The 15,904-nt window shown below is 38.2% G+C and overlaps 2 protein-coding genes and 1 pseudogene across 3 annotated transcripts in view; 1 reads left to right on the forward strand and 2 right to left on the reverse strand.

Annotated features, from left to right (window-relative positions):
• Positions 1-373: 373 nt before the first annotated feature.
• On the reverse strand, positions 374-4,110 carry LOC121955636 (syntaxin-11-like). The gene is made up of 2 exons (XM_042503674.1): positions 3,787-4,110; positions 374-1,760 (listed from the first exon to the last, which is right to left on the reverse strand). Exon 2 carries the CDS (start codon positions 1,753-1,755, stop codon positions 853-855), a length of 903 nt encoding a protein of 300 aa, XP_042359608.1. The 5' UTR covers positions 1,756-1,760; positions 3,787-4,110; the 3' UTR covers positions 374-852.
• A 1,173-nt stretch (positions 4,111-5,283) lies between these two features.
• On the reverse strand, positions 5,284-6,450 carry LOC121955654 (annotated as a pseudogene).
• A 3,305-nt stretch (positions 6,451-9,755) lies between these two features.
• The window catches only part of mthfd1l (methylenetetrahydrofolate dehydrogenase (NADP+ dependent) 1 like), a 52,436-nt gene continuing 46,287 nt past the window's right edge, over positions 9,756-15,904 (forward strand). The window contains exons 1-6 of one of the 2 annotated variants that reach the window (XM_042503304.1): positions 9,756-10,172; positions 11,539-11,623; positions 11,919-11,969; positions 12,074-12,127; positions 14,315-14,439; positions 15,307-15,407. In XM_042503304.1, the coding sequence (XP_042359238.1) occupies positions 9,937-10,172; positions 11,539-11,623; positions 11,919-11,969; positions 12,074-12,127; positions 14,315-14,439; positions 15,307-15,407 (652 nt within the window). In that variant the 5' untranslated portion in view covers positions 9,756-9,936. The remainder of the gene's footprint in view (positions 10,173-11,538; positions 11,624-11,918; positions 11,970-12,073; positions 12,128-14,314; positions 14,440-15,306; positions 15,408-15,904) is intronic. The other variant, XM_042503303.1, reaches the window with a different exon arrangement.

Below are 15,904 nucleotides of genomic sequence, written 5' to 3' on the forward strand. Positions count from 1 at the left end.
AAACGCTTTCTTCTGTATGATGATACAGTAAGTGGGTGTAGCTCAGGAGGAGGAAAATAGTTTCTACATGAAACTGCTCACAACAAGGCAAGGTCATCTGATTATTTTGAGTAACCACGATCATGATTTCTGGAAAGAGACATTGCTGTTGAGGTTTTTGGAATGTATTTTTTAATACAAAAATGAATTAAGTGCCTCCTGTATTTAAAACAAGGCAGAAATCTCGACGGCAAATATGTCCAGCATTTGGCAACTCGCACCAGAACAGTGTAGAATGATAAATAGCATGAAAAGAGGAAAAAAATACAAGTTTTTGATTTGGGGTTGAATTGTCTCTTCAAGGCAACCCAGTGCTCTCAAGACTTTAAATTTGTCGACATTTTTAACGACCATCTCCACTTCTCATCCCAGTTGCCCAACTCACCAAGTCAATATGATGCCCAGGCTAACATACTGATTTAATTTAATAAAACAGCATTTATTTTGTGTGTCAGTAAACTGCTTAACTGTTTCAACTTGAAATAACATGCTTCTAAAATCTCGTACACACACACACATTTGGATAAATTCTCTCTTTCAAATAGCAAAAACTTCTTTTACTGTAGATCCGATTTTAGACAACCGGTAACTCCAAACCTTGAACAATTTTGAACTTCTCATTGCAGCTCTTCAGGAAAAAAAAACTTCTTACATTTTGTGCTCATGAGTATGTGTCTTATGATTGCATTTATTAATTATGAATTATAAAGAATGTATAACATTTATTTTCAGCTGTCCACAATGCTTTTCACAAGTTAATATTCATTTCAATTTTCAAACATCCATAAAATTGCATGAAATTTAAAATAAGCCCTAAAGAGTTTGGTTGTGTCTCCAACAGGGTAGACAGGGACAACACTGTTGAAAAGGATTCTTCCTCTTGTACTGTAGGGCCCTCTTGATTTCAATGTTTACTCTTTCAACATATTCCTCGGTGCCAGACACATTAGCTTCAATGTTATTAATCATTGAACCCTGTTCCTCTACCAGCATGGCCATATTCAGGAACAGATCGTGGACCTCCTTCAGCCTGACCTCCAGCTCCACCAGCTCCTTGTGTCTGCCTTTGATCTCGCACAGCGCCCAGCGGGACGAGCGTGCACCTTGGGTCTGCAGGCTCTGGGACAGCTCGGCCCATCCTTCACCCCCTTTGTCCACCATCACATCCAGCTGGTCGTCTGTGATTTCAGTCCCCAGTATGGAGGCCTGCCTCTGGATCCTCCCCCGACATGTCCTCCTCTGCATCTCCTCCGCCTCATTGTAGTCACTCATGGCATCATGGAAGGCACGGGTCAGCGTGTCATACTGACCTCGGGCAATGCGACTAACAGCAGCGTTGGGACCTTCTTTCTCCTCCAGCTGGCTGCTCTCTTTACCCAGGGCCTGAAGGCGGACATACAGAGCCTCCCCGCGTTGCTGGATCCCCCTGGCGATGGAGTCAGAGTCCTTTTTGAGTAAGGTGAGGCGCCGCACAGAGGTGCCAAAGCGTTCATTATGTGTGCTCAGACGCTCCACCTCCAAGCGGAGCATGGAGATCTCCTTTCGTATGGAGTAGGCCTCCTGCAGGATGTTGTCAATAGCTGAGGATTCCTCAAACACCACCGCCTGTGGACACAGAGTCCCTTTGTCCACATCATACTCAGGTCCATCAAACTCTAGCTCGCTGTCGTCCTGCTCCTCACTGATAGTCTGCAGCCTCTCCAGCATGTCCCGCATTCTGCCTGAGAAACCAGTTAGACAAGATGCTGGTTATTGTGCTCATCTCGAGTCTCACTTTTGGTCTGAGGTAGGGAGAATGGCTATATTTGTAAAAACAAAATGGTTTAAACAAGATAATTTTCACCAAGAAATGAGGACCTATGAGACATGTAATACATTTACTGAACAACCACTGTCTTCATGACCTTGCATCTGAAATTCCGTGGTTGTGTGAAGATGAATTCAAATTTTGCAGCCAAAACACTGATTTTCAGGTTTAGAACGATTTTTTTAGACCAATTCTATAGTTTATGAGTTCTGATATTGTTGACATTAGAATTACGTTACTTGTATAAGATTAGAGATTAGTCTCTTAGGTATAATGTGAGGCATTTCATCTTTGCTCATTTCAAACCACCATACAACCACAGCTTGCTATATAGTAGGTGACAGAAGTGAGGATGGTTTTCACACCTTTTTAAAAACTTTGTTATAACTTACCCCAACGACAACTTTTCACATTTTCTCTATACCTTTCATCCCTACCCCACATTTTTTAATTCACAGGAAAACCTGTTAAGAGATAGGAGTTCTTTGGGTATGTCTTTCTATGTCTTTTTTCTTCTTTCTTTTTTTGATTTGTCATGTTTGGTGTCACGGAGGGTCCAGAAAGTCAGTAAACAGCAGGAAGCAGCATGAAGGCCAGTGAAAATGTTATGGTGGTTACTTGTTTTAAAAAAATTCTTACTTAGTCTCTGTCTCAAACCTGATGCTAACTAAACTTTGAACGATTTTCAAGGGCTTTGTGGAGAAAGATGGATGGTATTTTCTTTTCTTGTCATTGTATTTCGCTGGAAAAAAAGAGCTCAAATTAGCATGTCCAAGTGGGTGTCTTATTTCCATCACTGCCAATCAGAGCTGGCACCGACAAATACCTGTGACTATTACAGAGTCATTTGACGTGGGAGTGAATGCCAATTTTAACCTGAATACAAAAGCCAGATATTAGCAGATTCCTACCAGGCCCAATTGGTTATTAGTGCATGTATTGGTTTTTATATTTTAATTCTTCTATCTCATTCTTACCACTTACCCCAATAGTGAGGCAGGTTGTAACAATGGAGCTCCCTGTATTTGACATTAGTTGTTGAATTTTGTGACATAGTTGGAGAACTTGAAAATATTGTTATTTGCAGTGTGCAAATAAGTGTGTGTCAAAACTGAGGGCTCTAACACAAAATTTATTGAGTTATAGATAGTCTCCCCTACTCCACTATTAAAACAGTCTCAGTTAATAGAATTAGACAAGTACAATTTGTAGTGCAAAACTGAAATGCCTTTTATATGTTGTTGTAGGCGCCCCTATTATGGTATAACCCTCCTCATAGTGATGAAATACACCCCCTTTTTTAAAAAAAAAAAAAAAAAAAAAGACATTAAGCGCTGTGTTCCATAATGACAGCATAAACAGATTCATAGTTATTTTATCAACGAAAACTACACCACCAATACAATGCTTAAAAATGGCAGTATTATGCAACAATGACAGGTCAGTTTATCTGCTTTAGGGTTCTGTGGTGAACAACAATGACAGCAGTCATAGCTCAGAGGCTTTTTTTAAACAAGGAACAAGGAAGATGGTAACTTGTTGAAAAAAGGAGATTTCATTTGAAATTGGGTTTAAGGCCAAAGAAAGTGTTGCACGATGTCTGTTTAAATAATTCTTCAGCACATTCATTTTATCAGCCACTTGGTGCACAAAACTTTAAAATTGTGGCGCTTGCCTAAATATCTGTCATTGATTCTTTTATAAAATCTCAACGAAAATCTGTTTCCTCATACTATATTGGTAAAAAACATCAAACTATTTTAAAAGCTGTCACAATATATGGTAAAACAAATATTATCCTGCTGAAGGCCATTGAATCAGCCCTGTCTTCCTGCACTAATTAACTCCATTATCCACTTGTCTCCAGGTGCCTCTGTTAAACATATAACCCAAGAAAATTGAATTAAATATAATTCAGCTATCAACTGAAAGTGTCTTACCTGTTTTAATTGGCTCCCACAAAATCAGAAAGCAAATAAATCCCCTCAAAGCGTCACACACTGATTTATTTGGTCCAAGGAGCTTTGGAAACACATCTTTTACTCTGATAAAGGAAGTTGTCCGTCTGCTTTGTGTACAGCATGTGTGTCTGACAGCCTGCCGCCCCTTCCCAGGTGACAGCCACGGGCCTTCCCACTGCAACACACAGCACTTCCTTGAAGGAAGGTGCCTTTTTTTGGTTCAAGCAGGGTCGATTAAGTTAGACAACATTCCTGTCAGGTAATGCATCCGTGACAAGTCTTTGTAAGAAAGCTACTGAGGAAATCTGAGGAATTAGACTTTAATAATTGACAGTGCAGCACCTGACTGTTTGTTAAGTGATGACACCTGTGTGAGCGGGTGTGTGTGTGTCTGGGCTGCCTTTCGAATTGGAGGATTCAGAGGGGCCCAATACTGAACAGAGTTGATGATTGTGTCATACTCTGAGGTGTAATATTCATTGGGGACGGGGCAAGGACATGTCCCCTCCTCTTTTTAAAATCCAGTTTGTGCCTACCTGCCTACCAGAGGTGTAGCACCAAATCCTGGGCCCCATCTATAAGCAGTCTCTGAGGGCCCCCACCCTTCCCCTCTTGACTCATGTCCCTCTTTTGATTTATTGTTCTGTACAAAGTCAGTTGGTTTTCCCCTTTCTCCTTTCTATTATATACTCCTTCTATTAAAAAGACAAAGAGCTGTAATATATTGAGCATAATTAATACTATTTTGGCAGGATTTAACCCTTTGAAACATAAACAAATTGGTTTGATTTTTTTCATACACACGGAGAAAACAACTTTGCCCAACATTGGCTAAAAAAAGTTACAAGAATAAAGAATAAAGCCACTGTGATTTTAATATAATTATTTGTGTAACATACATGACTAGCAGCAGAAAGGTAAACACAGAATGGTTGGTTAATATTAACCCAGCAATTCCATAATATATATTATATATATATATATATATATATATATATATATATATATATATAAAGGCAGAGGATATTTAAAGTCTAATGAACCCACTAAGATGTACAACTTCTAAAACTATTTCTTTCAGCCATACATCTAGGACATTCACTTTTATCAAACACTAAATTTTGGTAAGACTTCTTTGATTGAACTTGCGTAAAATAACATTTTTTAAGACTTACAGTGATTTACTGCATCGGGAATCACTGTGTGCAACACCCACAGCACAAATATGTCTTTGAGATAATGTTTTTACTATCATCAACTGTGTGATTTAGTGAATACCTTAAATGTGGACACTTAGCAGGCTATAAAAACATGAAAAATATATTCAGGTAGTATTCATTTTAGGTCTGATCACACCTCAGTCATGGGGATGAAATCTGATTTGAGATACTAGTCTCAAAAATCTCAATACAAACATTACAGACATCAATAGATTACTTAAATACAATTTTAATATATTTTTTACCTAAACATTTTTGACTCTTTATCTAAACACATCAAACCTTTATTTTGCATCCAGAAATGATTTTATTATCTACAGCTCTACAGGTCATGTTGATAACACATTGACAATAAGACAAGTTTACAAATGAAACATACAGAAGATGTTTAATGTCCTTAAGATTGCCCACTCCTCTTTGTCAGGAGAGCATATTTCACCATCCACCTCTGTACTGTACAGTCATTAGTCGACACACGGGAAACAGCTGCAAAACATCTTCTTAAAGGGGTTGTTCTTGTCATGACGTTTGGCCCTGCCGAGTTTCACGAGGGCTTCCTGTATGCCTTCGTCAGTTTTCTGAACGTTGGTTTGGATGGAGGTCAGCATGGGCCCTTGCTCCTCCACCAGCAGCGCAATGTCCAGGAAAATCTCATGGATGCCTTGGATTCGGTTCTCAAGGTCCAGCAACTCTTGATGACGTTTCTCAATTTGAGACAGAGCTGAGCGAGCCGTTTTACCCTCAGCCATGATGTTGTCAGTGAAAATGTTCCACTCGCCTTTCTCGATCATCTCCTCAACCTCGTCGCCTGACACTTCACGCCCCACTATCTCCATTTGCCTCTGGATCTGGGCTTTACAGTTCTCTCTGTGGCTCATCTCGGCCTCGTTATAGTCAAACATGGCATCGCGGAAAGCCATTGCTGAGGCAAGCATACTGGGTTCTGGAAATACGTGTGACGGCAGAATTCGAGCCGTATTCTTCTTCTAGCTTTTGGGCTGTGCCATCCATTTCCTTCAGTCGCACCAACACATCCTCAGCCCGAGATTTTATATCAGCACCAATAGCGTTGGAGTCCCTTTTGATAGTGCTCATGGGTGGTGACGCCCTGGAACATGCGACCGTTCTGTTCCCGAAGCCTTTTATTCTCCAGGCGAATGAGCTGGATTTCTCTGTGGATTTCCTGCGACTGAGAGAAGACCTCAGCCAGAGCGGGGCTGTTGTCAAACACCACCGCCTCATGGGGCAACTCCTCCTCCAGGTCCACGTTGCTGAAGGTGTCGGAGACAGTGGACTCCGCGTACTCCATCTGCTCCATGTGACCATTGGACATTTCCTGCAGGTTGCTCAGTCTGTCCCTCATGGTTGGGCCGGAGAGGAAGTTAAGCTTACAGATGTCAAGGTGATTCTCTGTGTCTGGTTATGTCCCTCTTCTAACGCACATTGGTAAAGATGACTCAGTGAAGATGGCGGACCTGAAAGGACAACAACAAATCTTTAGATTCACATGTGGAATTGAACTTTTTTCACCATAGATGGCCTGACAAAAACAAAATATTTAAAAAAAGGGTGCATTACATTAACGATCCAAACAGAAAAACATTTGCAAGTTCAAACACACCCAGCATCGCATCTAAACTGGTAAAAGCCTTTTCCTTTTTCCTTGAGTTGTCACCCACCCAGCACCAGCCTAACAGGTTCTCTGAAGAATAGTCAAAGGTGTTGCTCCTCACCAAACTAGTTCTTTTAACGCGTGATCAGTCTGACGTCTTTATCCAGACATTCAGCTTTACTTATTAGCAGATACAGACATATTCTGGATCTCCAGTTTGAGCAATACACAAAATCACAATCAACAAAAAAAAATTTCCAGTGTGACAAAATGAGGCTGGTGACGTCATTGGATGGCTACTCGACAAAAGTTCCCAAACATCGGGAATATATACCTGATGTTGTCTTTTTTCTACTTTCAGCTACAAAAGTGTTTATGTGTGATCAGAACAGACCTCAAACAAGTTGAAATCTAGTGTATAAAAATATTATACGCATTATAATATTGACTGAAGTGCTTCTGGTCATCTTGTTGTAAATCATTATTATTATAGACTGAATTTTTCACTCAATACTCCTGAAAAAAACACTCCTTTATAGTGGGAGTTATAAAGATGATCTGCAACTCCTCGGTTTCATGGTTAAAATATTATCAAAATAAATGGTAACAGACTATATAAAGGCATGTTCTGGGTACCTAAAGTTGTAAGGCTCAAGGTAAATCCATGAAACAAATTGAAAACGATTTAAAATGCATGTAAATTAATTTCAAAGACATTTAAAAGGAAAACACAAATGTATGTTGTTGTTTTTATAAAACACATTTATGGCTGATTGTTTTAATATAGCTTTTTTTGTCTGTTTTACTGAGTATCTATCACCACATACATTTTGGGCACATGTTATGAGAGACCCCAACATGTTGTTTCATGCAGGATTACAACATAAAAAGAAAAACTCCCTACCTGTTTGTGCTTTGACGTCCACAGATATCAAACCTTGTCCTTCAAAGCAAGGTGGCCTTGATGCCACAGCACCATCCCACGGTTATGAAGTCGACTGCTCCGGGTTGTGAGCAGGAACAAAGGGCCATGTATGCGCAATGCAGCTATCTTTGGAGCCCAAACTGGTATTCAACTGTCGTTTTGCGCCACACCATGCGAATGCACCGATGTGACTTGAGGAATGAAGCCCGGTCGGTTTGTCCTTTGCAGTGACGCTACACCTCAGGAGCGTCAATTGGACAAGGCGAGGTATGAGCAGCTGCTATGGATGAATCGAGTGAGTGTCAATCTCAGCATGACGGCCACTTTATTCTACCAGAGCAGAGATGTTCATGAAAAGAGAAGGACAGGTGTTTTGTAGGAGGTCTCTAAAGATTTTTTGACACTGGCGAAACCTGTCAATCACCAGCTTTGTCTCTTGAACTACCGTCGCTGTTTCTTTGCGAGTTTTGATGGGAGTGATACCTGCAGGTCCTTTGGCTTGTATAGAGTCAAACCCGGATTAAATTGAATTGTTATTTTCCCAGCCACGCCCAGGTGACTTTCGAAAGTAGTCACTTGTGTTGTGTGTGTGTGTGTGAGAGAGAGAGAGAGAGAGAGCGAGAGAGAGAGAGAGAGAGAGGACTGTGTTTGTGTTTTGAGAGAGACAGACAGAGGTTTTAACAGCCTACGTGCACTGCAGCCAGGGCCTATAGCACCAAATTCTGGGCCCTTTGCATAAGTCAGGGGTGCCCAAACTTTCTTAAAAAGGGGCCAGATTAGATAATGTGGGGAAAAACTGGGGACTAGCTGCTTCTCACATTATATGGGTTATAAAATAAATAAATATATATATTTTTAAAAATCACATACAAATTATACAACCACAAATATTCAATATTCAAAAACAAACTTCTGTCTGTGTAGTTCCTGCTTGTTGCATATCTACAAACTGTAACAATGAAAAAACTGAAACAATGCAAAGTGATCTTGCATGATTAACCAGTAGGTGGGCCACATATATATTATAACACGTTCATATACATATATATATATATATAATACACACACACACACACACACACACACACACACACACATATATGTATGTATATATATATATATATATATATATATATGTATGTATATATATATATATATATATATATATATATATATAATATATATAAATTAAGTTCACATGTGAGTATTTATTAATTAGTTGTTAAAGAAAGACAACAAAATTTGTTGACTAACACAATTATCATGATGGCCAAATACTGTGCGCACAAAGTTAAATTCATGAAAACACCTCCCTTCTTCACAGCCCTCTATAATGAAATTTTGTTGTCCATGGTGAGTAGCCTATTTTGTATTTTATTCCTGTATTTATTTTAGCGGACTAATCCTTTATTCCCCTTTTTTCTTCTATTCAGATCCGTTCTGATGTGCTTTGTTGATATGGTTGAAATGCTTCAAATTTCCAAAGTGCACCTGAAAGCAGCAGCATCAGAAAAAGGGGCATGCCCTGGGTGACATGCACGCGCGTTCAAGGTACAAGATAGAGGTAACGTTTAAAAAATGAAATTAAGGAGGAGGATAATTCAGACCACATCTGTCACGGAACCCATCGGCTATCGGTCTGACGACAATACGCATGTGCAAACCCACACACGTTTATATACAATTCCATTTTTTCCCCATTTGTTTGCTTTTTTCATCCAAGTATCTATTCATATTCTTATGTGAGTGAGGTATTAGTAATTTTGGTGTCATTGCAACCCCTATGTTTTGTCATGATTGTTGCCGTTAGAGTGATTTATGCTATTGCCTGTATTTCTGTAGGGGGTGAGAGTGTAAGAGGAAAAAACACGAAAAAAAAGAATGAAAGAATAATTGATGCTGGTATGCTCCTTTATTTATATGCCTTGCATTGCTTTTCCAATAAAAGAAATAAAATAAAATAAATAATAATATTAATAATAGCAATAATAATTGTTATTATTAATTGATTTGAAATTATTTTATTTGGCTTTGGATGATATAGGATTTTCAAAGAATTCTGTTTTTTTTATCATTTTTATCAGGATCCATGTCGCGAAAATCCAGCACTTGTTGAATTGGTTTGGATAGTGATAATCAGTAACAGCATGTGCTATCATAAAACTCATAGGTTGCTGATGGTTGTTGTTGATGTATGTCGACCTCTGAGTGAACAAATTTCCGACTGCCCCTGAAGACAGCGCGCCTCCATCAGGACCCTGTCGCTGGCTCAACTTTCTTCTTGTCTCTCCCGGAGTCTGAATCCGCGCCAAACACCGCCAGACCTTCAAAGAGAAGCAAAATAAGTATTGTAAAAACTACCAGAAACGACCATGAAGTTGTCTTTAATTCGCAGTGCTTGTGGCAGCCTTCGGATACATCCAGCCCGACCAGGAAGCAGAGTCAGCGGCTTGTCGCGGAGATGCCTGCCGGTTGGTGCTGCCAGCGGTCGGATGATCGTCCGGACCGCGAGCGCTACCAGCAGCGGCGGTACCAGTCAGAAGTTAGCTGTTAACTTTGGGAAACAGTCCCAAAAAGATGATGGCCAAGACAGCGACCATTTTTTGAGGTAAAGTAGAAAGGTGTACGTTAACGCAAATGTGACCAAACGTTATGAAATTAATGTTTTCCGGGTAGTATTTTGAAGTGAATATAAATCTAGTTGAGTTTTTCTGATGTGATAAACGGGGGTCGTTATTTCCTGTCTCGCCGGCGCTCTTTTTTTTTTTTTGTTTGGCTAGCAGCCAGTTCTGCACGTGTCCCCAATATCCTCAGAGGAACCCCGGCCAGCTGATGTAATTTTTCTCCGTTGTTACCAAACACAGCATGCTAAAATGTGTAAAGGGAATAAGCTTAAAAAAACATATGGGTGAATGTGTCGTGCTGATGAGTGGTGGGACATGATCTGAGATATCTAGAGGTGGACTTAGCAGAGTTTATGGTCAGTATTTTGGACGATATATAGGTCAGTGTGTTAACTGCATATATTAACATATTAGCCACGCCCACACACTATCACGTGCGCAGAAAGGTGCAACCTCATACTTATTATTTTATTACATTTTTTAAAAACAAAATATCAATGTGGTACCTTTTCTGTTAAAGTGGAATGTGATATTTCTTTAAATGCAAACTATGGCAAATCACCCTTTTTATTGCGTATTTAGCGAAACTACTGCTTATAATGGTTTCATGGGTGGAGGGGCTGCACATTTAATCTAAATATTATATATATCAAAATTGCAACAAAATAATTATGATTCATTGTATAGTAGCATAAGGCACATAGTTTATTTTTTTTCAAATGCTTTGCATATTATGCACGTTATACATTTTTATTTTACATACCAGTGTTAACATTGTATCATATTGCACATATTCTGTATATATTTGATTGCACTTTTACATGTATTTTATTTCTACCTCTATAACTCAATATGCTTTACATTGGAACAACTGTTACAACCCACAATTTACCCCTGGGGATCAATACAAATTACAAATAATAATCCAAACTTAAGGGAAGATGCTTGTCTGGTACAGACCCCAGAAAAACAATCTTTTCACTGTAAATGAAATGCAAAAATTACCATTCCCACTAAAAACACAATTGGTGTCACAATTCCAATATGTGTTAAAACAACTGCAATTTTTATTATTATTTTTTTGCTTATTGTGCAGCCCTACAGGGCAGATTATTGTTTTATTTGTACAGGGCAAGTGAGAGAGTTTGCAGCATATATTACAACAAGTGTTTCATCTTCCCCTCTGATTAACATAGCATTAACACTCCTAAATGCTCTAAATGTTACATTTCTTACAGAATAAGTGTCCATGGCCTAATGTTTGTGTTTGAATTTAATTTATTTGACAGCCCTGTGTGTAGCCCGAAATGGATGAATGGACCTTGCTTACCAGTTTTGTTTCTCTCATAGAGAAGTGGTTCAGAGCTCCAAGGAGACAATGTTGGCTCTGCAGAGGAAAAATCCAGCAATCCAACCTCTGCTAGCCATTATACAGGTATTGTAAGCAAAAAAAGAAATGTAAGAATTTTTCACTATAGAACAAATTACCATGTTCATGCATAAAATTACACTTTTGCAGAAGGTTGCCTTGAAATATTTTCAAACCCAAGAGTATAAAGTAATCAAAAGCCATTTTACCATGGCTGAGTTGTGCTGTGCTAGTAGTGACAACCGTGCTTTGCCTGAATTAACCCAGTTTAAGGTGTATCTGTTTTCACTGAAGGAATTAACGATGCCTGTGTTATCAGGTATGTGTGTGTTTTTCTTAGTGTGTTGTTTTTATCTCACAGGCAGGTGAAGATGACGGCTTGCTGGAGATCAATATGAAAATAGCAGAAATGGTAAATTCCTCTCTCACTGTTTCTCTTTTTGAATTTTATCCATTTTTTCTTTTTCACAAATCCACACAATAATGCAACTGTTCTACTTGTCTTTACGCTGATAGATCGGCTTAAACGTCATCCAGATTTGTCTGGCGAAGGACTGCAGTGAGGATGAAGTAAGTGAAGATGACTCATAAATTTGGCTGATTTCCTAAGCGTTATAAACAAGAAAACTCTTTCCTCTCCCTCATTATTTAGCAAGTCGGTGCATGATTTACCACTCCTCTGGCTGTTTGTCTGTGCAGCATGTGGTCATGGTGGTTGTTTGAAAAGTAGTCAGTGCTTCACATAATCTTCTATGTCACTAAAACTTTACTTGAGTGCAAGTCACCAACGATCCACTGTTACATGACTAATTCTGCATTTCCTAATGGACTTAGTCACTTTTTAGGTTCTGTTTAAATGTCTTTTTTTCACATACTGGTATTGTGCAACATTATGTTAGTAGGACTGGGAAGTAGCCTCTTAGCTGTGGCTCTCTGTAACTTAAGTTGACTCTTCAGCCTTGTAGAGAGAGTGAAACTCTGGGATTAGGCCAGGCATTTCATCTGATAGTTGATGATTTATATTGTAGCTCCTGGCTTCAAGAGCTGATCTACTGATCTACTTGAGCACATTTTTCTTCTTCGTTTGAAAGTCTGCCCCTCTGCCTCACTCTTTTCTCCCTCTCACCTCAAAAATTACCATATTTTTTTCTGCTCTGTCAGAAGCACTGACCTGTTAAATCTGATATTGCACTTGCCTTCTCGTATGTTTTTTCCCCCTTGTTTGTCATCACTACTCAACCCTTTAACACCTGGATCGAAAACAGTGTTCTTGTGCTGCATTCAGATGACTTTCACAAGTATTTAAACCTTTGAACCCTGAACAAATTGGTTTGATTTGTTTCGAAAACATGGGGAAAAATACAATGAGCAACTTGTCAAGAAGTGTTCTGCAAATTGCAAGACATTTAGAGAAGTACTTTGAAAAGAAAATTAGGGAAAAATTCCAGAGAACTATATTTCTAATTATCATAGTTGTATATTTAAAATTGTTTTAAAGAATGATTATTTTTTTCAGCTTTTTTGCGTGTCATTTCCCTCTTTTTTTTCTTTTTTTTAACGCTAGTGTTCATTTTTCTTTTCTTTTTCATTTCGTCTTAAGTTGCTCCCTGCCCTCTTCCCATGTGTTTGAGAGAAATCAAGTTAGTTTGATCAGACCTTAAAAGTCATTAAAAAGTCTGAAATTTGAATTTGGATAGTCTTAAGTGCCATAAACATTTATTTAATTTCATTTGATCATTTCTTTAATATCTTTTTGTCAAAAACTGTGGGGCTCTAGTGTGACAATCCACATTCTGATGTCACAAAACTTTAAACCCACCATGGATTTAAGTGTCTTTTAACATTTTACATTTTCACATCCACAACTATTTAGACTGTGCTTGCTACTACTGATAATATTTATACTTTAAATCAAAACTAACTCTCCCGTCTACAACTAGTTCAAAATGCAGCAGCTAGACGGCATTACAACACTCATATCCTGGTTTCCCTCCATTGGCTCATGTTCATTTTAGAGCTGATTTTAAGATTTTACTGATCACTTTTAAAGCTTCTCCGGGTCTGGCCCCAAGCTACATAGCAGAAATTTTGACCCTTATGAGCCAGTTCACAGCCTTAGATCCTCAGGTGGGGCCCCTCTGGTTATTCCAAAGTCAAGGCTGAAGACTAAAGGTGACCGAGCCTTTTGCCATCAGGGCCCCTCAACTTTATAACGACCTGCCTGAGGAGATAAGAATCGCAGAATCAGTGACTTCTTATAAATCACTTTTTAAAATCCATTTTTCTAGACTTGCTTTTATGTGATGTCTCTTTTTATAGGTCTTTTATTTTCCTTTTAATTCATTTTTTTAGTTTGTGTTTTAATTTTATCTTATAATTTAACATCTTTTTATTCTGTCTTAATCCTGCTTATTATTATCATTATTATTAATGTTCTGTGTCTACTGCCTTTATTTTGTTACCATATTTTTCTAACATTTTCTCTCTCTAATCTGCCTTAACTCTTGTCTGGCCTTTGTTTGGCGTTATTGACTAACTTATATTAACTCTGGGGTTTATTGCCTCGGCTTTACTTTGTTTGTCAAAGAACTTTGTAAGCTTTGTTTTTAAAGGTGCTATATAAAATTTATTTTTTAAAGGTGCTATATAAATATTAATTATTATTATTATTATTATTATTATTATTATTATTATTATTTTAGTGTATCATATTTTTTCTGTTTAACTTTTTTTTTGTATTTGTGTGAATATGTATAGATTGTAGAGGAGGTGTTGAAGCTGAATGAAGACCCCAGGGTGCACGGAGTCCACCTACACCTCCCCCCTGCTTCCCTCACCAGTCGAGTGCTGAACACACTCAAAGCAGATAAAGATGTTGATGGGTAAAAACTGCTGAAAAAGCTGACTAAGATCATTGCATTTACTGAGTTTTCTAGTCTCACTGACAGAACAGTGAAGAGCATATGTCTTGCAAAAAGCACATGCTGTTAAAAGGTCTTTAACCGTGTTGATTTAAGATAGGTTATCTCTTAAATCATTTGTACTCCCTTAAAAATGACATGACATGTTGTCTCATATGTCAGCAGTTGACGTTTTAATTCAGCCTGCCAGTCTGCCAGATATCAGCTGAGCATGTGTCTCTGTCCCAAAAGAGATAAATGCATTTACTCACGTGGTACATCAAATCAGAGAGGGCTGCACAGAATTACGAAGCCTAAATGCAGAGTGTGTGACTTCAGCTGACAAGTGAATGAGACAATTTGCAAGGCCCCTTTCATAATCATCACAAATTAAAGAGGCTAGGTTCAGTCAAGTACAAATTATGTAAAGCGAAACATTTTTGAGGTTGTCCCAACAAAAACTCAGATATACAGTGCTTATGAGTTAATGCAACAAGCTGCTTTATTTATTTTAGTCTTAGAGAAAAATGTTGGGTTTTTTTTATAACTGTAATCCTCAATCTGTCTTCAGTAATAAAAATAAAAAAATACACACTATATTTTCAAATGTTACCCAGTAATTTTAGGCTTTATCACTAACAGATAAATGATTATGTGCCTCTATGTATCCAGTTTTCAAATTTTCTCAGTGTGCTTTATGTTGTCATCCATGGTACTACAAAATAACCTAAATGCTGTGGCCAGTAAAAAGGGACTAGCATCCAGAGAAGAATGATTTGTTTATTTTGATATATTATATATTGAAAAATAAATCCATGACGTGTATGTTCATTTGTATTTTTGTTATAGGATAACCGATTTGAATACGGGCCGTCTGGTACGAGGAGACCTGAGCAAAGGCTTTGTTCCACCCATAGCCAGCGCTGTCCTGGATCTGCTGGAGAAACATGGTATACACTTTGTAGCTGTAACAGTTTATACATGTGTTTCTGAAGTGATTCTTTTCACAGAGTCACAGCATGGAAAACGCAGGTGTACCCTATAAAAATGATCAAGTTTGATTACAGAAAGCTAGAGTTGTAGGAAGCACTGACAATCAGTATTATTTTGCCACACCAGATCCTACTCGTTACTTATTTTATTAGATGCAGCTGTGATAACCCAGCTATGACACTGTCCCTGTGTCCCAAATATATAGTGTCAACTTTGTTATGAGTAGGGTATAGGTAGTGCATTTAAGTATTAGTACTGAATGTACTCATTTCTGTGGATGTTTCTAAAGACATTTAAATGCAAGTTTAAACTTGGAATAATTAACTAGTCTACAGTAAGAAAACACTACGAATACAGTTAGAATTGAGCACAGTTCAATCTGTAAGGTTTAACATTGTCTGGAAAAAAACTATGCATATGTAATGAGGCAATTGAAGTCATTAATCACATTTTT

This window comes from Plectropomus leopardus, chromosome 16, assembly GCF_008729295.1.
Source record: "Plectropomus leopardus isolate mb chromosome 16, YSFRI_Pleo_2.0, whole genome shotgun sequence".
In the NCBI taxonomy this organism is placed as follows: domain Eukaryota; kingdom Metazoa; phylum Chordata; class Actinopteri; order Perciformes; family Serranidae; genus Plectropomus; species Plectropomus leopardus.